The sequence below is a fragment of the Ixodes scapularis genome, unplaced genomic scaffold (assembly GCF_016920785.2).
Source record: "Ixodes scapularis isolate PalLabHiFi unplaced genomic scaffold, ASM1692078v2 ptg001986l_1___fragment_3__unscaffolded, whole genome shotgun sequence".
Classification (NCBI taxonomy): domain Eukaryota; kingdom Metazoa; phylum Arthropoda; class Arachnida; order Ixodida; family Ixodidae; genus Ixodes; species Ixodes scapularis.
In genome coordinates, this window is record NW_024610225.1 from 27,969 (window position 1) to 32,239 (window position 4,271).

Below are 4,271 nucleotides of genomic sequence, written 5' to 3' on the forward strand. Positions count from 1 at the left end.
TAGTCTTTCTTTAAGGTCTTCGTCTAGCCTCGTCATTAACGGCAGATAAAGCCTTTCAAACTCCGTCAACTTCGGCTTGCGATAACTGAAAAGCTCCTGATAATATTCGACAAACGCGCGTTCCATGGTTGTTCTATCACTAGACAGAACTCTTTGATACAAGATTTCGCTTATTTCATTTCCTCGCGCGTACTTCTTTTCCATTCCCAAACTTAGTTTCGTTGGTATCTCGCCAAGCGATAACCGTTTCAAACGCGATCGCACCATGGCTCCCTCATAGCGTTCGGTATCAAGAGCCTCGAGTTGTTTTTTCAACTTGACTATGTCTTCTGAAAAAAGACCTGGTGAACGACATTCTTGGCGCGTTAACTCTTGTAGCAGGCAGCTTAGCTGTCTTATGTATTTCGTTTCCTCGTGTTTTAAAGAACTAGATCTTTCGATGGCACTCATTTTTATCTCTTGTTTAAAACATTCCCATTTTGCGCCGATACCATCCTCTGCACGAGTCAAAGAGCAGAGATTTTCCCGAACATTACCTACGAAGATATCGTCCTCTAATAACTTAGTATTAAATTTCCACAATTCCCAACTGAATTTCTTGTTAGCGTCCGGGGAAGAGGACAACATAAAAGAAACGAGGCAGTGATCGCTAAAAGACACGTGATCCACTGCGTAATTTTTGCTTATCGCGATAAGTTCGGGGGAAACGTAGGCCCTGTCTAAACGCGCGTGGCTCGCTCCTTGGAAGTGTGTAAACTGTAGGCTCCTTGCACTTGATGAAAAGTGAGCAACGTCTTCCAGTTCACACCGCTGTATCATATCGCACAAGTATTCAGAACTGACGTCTCTATATCGTGCTCCATTCGATCTATCCTCTGGGGCGCAAACGCAGTTAAAATCCCCCAACAAAATGACTAGGCGATCTGTTTAAATATACTTCGTAATATTTTCAAAAAAAAAACCGTCTTTCCTCAACCCGGTTAGGAGCATAAATACACACCACGCGAAAGGTGAAACTACAATAAGAAAAATCACAAAGTACCATCCTACCCGACTCTCAACTGATAACTTGTTCAACCTTTCCAATACACTTTTTAAGGAACACCAAACATCCTCCGGACATCCCAACTGCGTGGCTAACGCACACATTGTACTGAGACCCGAAAATCTGCACCATGCTTTCCGTCCGGTCTTCACTTTCTATCTTTGATTCTTGTACTGCGACAATGTCGAGGTTTTTATCGGCAAACAGGCGGCTCAGCTGACATTGCCTGCGTCTGGAACATAGGCCCCGCACATTTATAGTGCCCACACGTAGGGGTCTTTCAAGCATAAGCTTTAGGTGGAAGCCCGGTGGAGAACATAGAACTTACAAGGTCAGTCAGTGGCGTGCCGAAAAGACTTACTGCTTCTGTTCCTTGTTACGCGTTAAAGGCACAGACTGGGTCTTGAAACGTCCTACCTTGCCACACCATTCGCGTTCTAGGCGCCTCAGCTGAGCCTCCCCCCGGCCTGAAGGTGGGTCCTCCAGCGCCCGTTTCGCGCTCCCCGTCACTACGTCCATATCGTTGTTCTGATCGTCGTCCTTAGAAACTACGGTGTCTTCTCGTTGCGCGGGTCCCGCCGGGGTGCTAGAAGTCTCCGTGGCTTGCTCGGGCACAACGTCTTGGCTCGCCTCGGTGTCCACCTTTTCTCTCGGTGCCCCGTGCGGAAGCTCCGGTGCCACAGGTCCTGGTATTGAGCTGGCCGCTGCCGCCTCGTTGCGTGGTTGCTGGGCCAGTGAAGTCGACGGTGCGGCTGCCATCTCAGCCTCGTCCTCGTCCATCACCAGCTCGGATGCTACCGTGTCGGTGTTGCTGCCGGTGACACGGGCGTACGTCTTGACGCAGTCCCTGGTTTCATGCCCGAAGGCTCGGCACTGCGAGCACCGAGGTGCTCTGCAGTCTCGACGTATATGGCCAGTGCGCCGGCAGCGCAGGCATATCGGTGCGCGTCCGGGGACGACGACCAGGACCGTGCCTCCGCCAATCCGAAGCTGGTGTGGGAGGCTCTCCAACGGTATGCCTTCGTTCAACGTCATCCGCACGGCCAGCGTTGTAGATTCGACGTCCACGAAACCTTGAACCTTCCAGGTCTCTCGAGTGATATCCTTGACAGACCCGTACGGCTCGAAGGCCCGTCGCACCGAGTCCACCGGGACGTCAAAGGTCACCCAGTGGAGCTTTATACGCAGCTCCCTCCGGCTGGGGTCGACGACGTGGCACAGCTTGCCCTTTACCTGCAGACTTCCGGCCTCCAGCAGTTTCGCCTTCGCCTCCGGCGTGCGCAACTTGAGCAGCCAGACGTGACTCATCTGGTAGGCTCCCAGGCCTGCCACGTCCGACAGAATGCCTACCTGGTGTAACGGCTGCCTAAAGTCCTCAATCCGGTAGGGGCGTCCTTCAAGGTCAGCGTGAAGCACAACGCTGAGTTTCGCCGTCTCCCCGGTCGGCAGCGGAGGCAGTTGAAGCCTATAGTCCTTCGGCAAAAGGGTAACACCATTATCACCGCGGCCGGGCTCGGCCGCCCCCGATGACGGAGAGCGATTCATATCACGTCCGCTCGCTATCGCGTCCGGAAGTGGAATCACCACTTCCTCCCTACTACTACGTAGCTCTGCGTTTCCGCCTTTTATACGGGTCGTTTTGTAAGTACGGAGTTTTTCGGTGACCACCTACGCAATAAATAATATTTTCAGCGTGTTGGATTTTTTTTTCAGTTATGTCGTACCTCTGAGAGTATTTAGAACGGCTCAGGGGACGAATCTCTTTATAAAAAGTAAACGCTCATGCCGTAATTATTTGAATGCCGGTAAATCAAGCCGCTCCACTGCGGTTCCAAGCCACGTCTTTGCTTTCCCGCGCGGCACGTCGTATACTGAAAAAAAATTATATGAATTTATTTGTTATGTGTTTATCGGACACATTCATATCAGTTGGCATATGTTGCATATGAGTTCTTATATGTCGCATATCAGTTTTTGGGTATTTCAAATCAGTTCTTATATCGCATATCAGTTTTTGGATATTTCATATAAGTTCTTACATAAATTCATATACTTTTTTTCAGTAGGGTACAACACACAATCTTATTGAATTTAAGAGAAAAAGGTCCCAGGCGAGGTGGATTAGAAGGCAAGCTAAGAAAAAAAAAGTTCATAGGGTACGCTTCTTCAATTAACAGCACTGTATCTGCGAAGGAAGTCTGGATCGCGTACATAAAATTGACGGCTCTTACCGGGCATTCACTGTCCCACTCTTGAGTCGGAATGGAGTGTGTCCTACAAGCCTTGAGGAACAGGCCAACATCCTCGGTGAACACTTCGAGTATGTCTCCAGTTCGGAACATTACACCCTAACGTTCCAGTGATACAAGATCAATGCAGAAAAAAAAAGCTGTTATCATATCAGGTGGCACGCACGAACCCTACAACACTCTATTTACATTATACGAACTTCAAATGACACTTCTTTGTTCCAAACAAACTGCCCCTGGACCAGATGGTATTCATTATAAAATGCTCGAACATCTTCATCCATCCACTAATGAGCTAATTTTGTACCTTTTTAATAGAGTTTGGCTCGAGGGCCACTGTCCATCTTCCTGGAAGACCGCTGTGGTTGTACCAGTGCTGAAGCCCGGAAAAGACCCCTCTTGTGCATCTAGCTACAGACCAATAGCTCTAACTAGCTGTCTTTCCAAGACATTAGAAAGGATGATTAACAAGAGACTCATGGTTTTTCTAGAACGAAACAGCTGCCTTGATAAGTTCCAATGTGGCTTTCGGTCAGCACGGCCCACTGTCGACGATCTCGTCCGCTTTGAGACCTTCGTACGTGAGGCGTTTGTCAACAGACAACGGTGTCTCTCCATCTTCTTTGATTTGGAAACAGCATACGACACAGCCTGGCGTTACGGCATTCTGCTAGATTTATTCCATCTTGGTTTCCGTGGCCGAATGTTGAGTGCCATACAGAGTTACCTGCAGCACCGTACGTTCCGCGTGAGGGTGGGAAAAACTCTCTCGAGGGAGTTTTTACAGGAGAATAGAGTCCCTCATGGGGGTGTACTAAGTGTCACTCTTTTTGTCGTCAAACTTAATTCCATTGGCCGTGTAATTCCTCCTTCGGTGCAATATTCCTTATATGTTGATGATCTCCAGATCTCCGTTTCATCCTGTAATCCCTCAATTTGTGAACGTCGGGTTCAACTTGCGGTCAATAATTTGGTGA

At 48.7% G+C, this 4,271-nt stretch overlaps 1 protein-coding gene across 1 annotated transcript; it reads right to left on the minus strand.

Annotated features, from left to right (window-relative positions):
• Positions 1-1,402: 1,402 nt before the first annotated feature.
• Positions 1,403-2,098, minus strand: LOC115312965 (the record flags this gene model as incomplete). Its single annotated transcript, XM_029971910.2, has 1 exon — positions 1,403-2,098. A coding segment is annotated over one exon (696 nt), but the record flags the coding sequence as incomplete, so codon positions are not given.
• Positions 2,099-4,271: the final 2,173 nt, after the last annotated feature.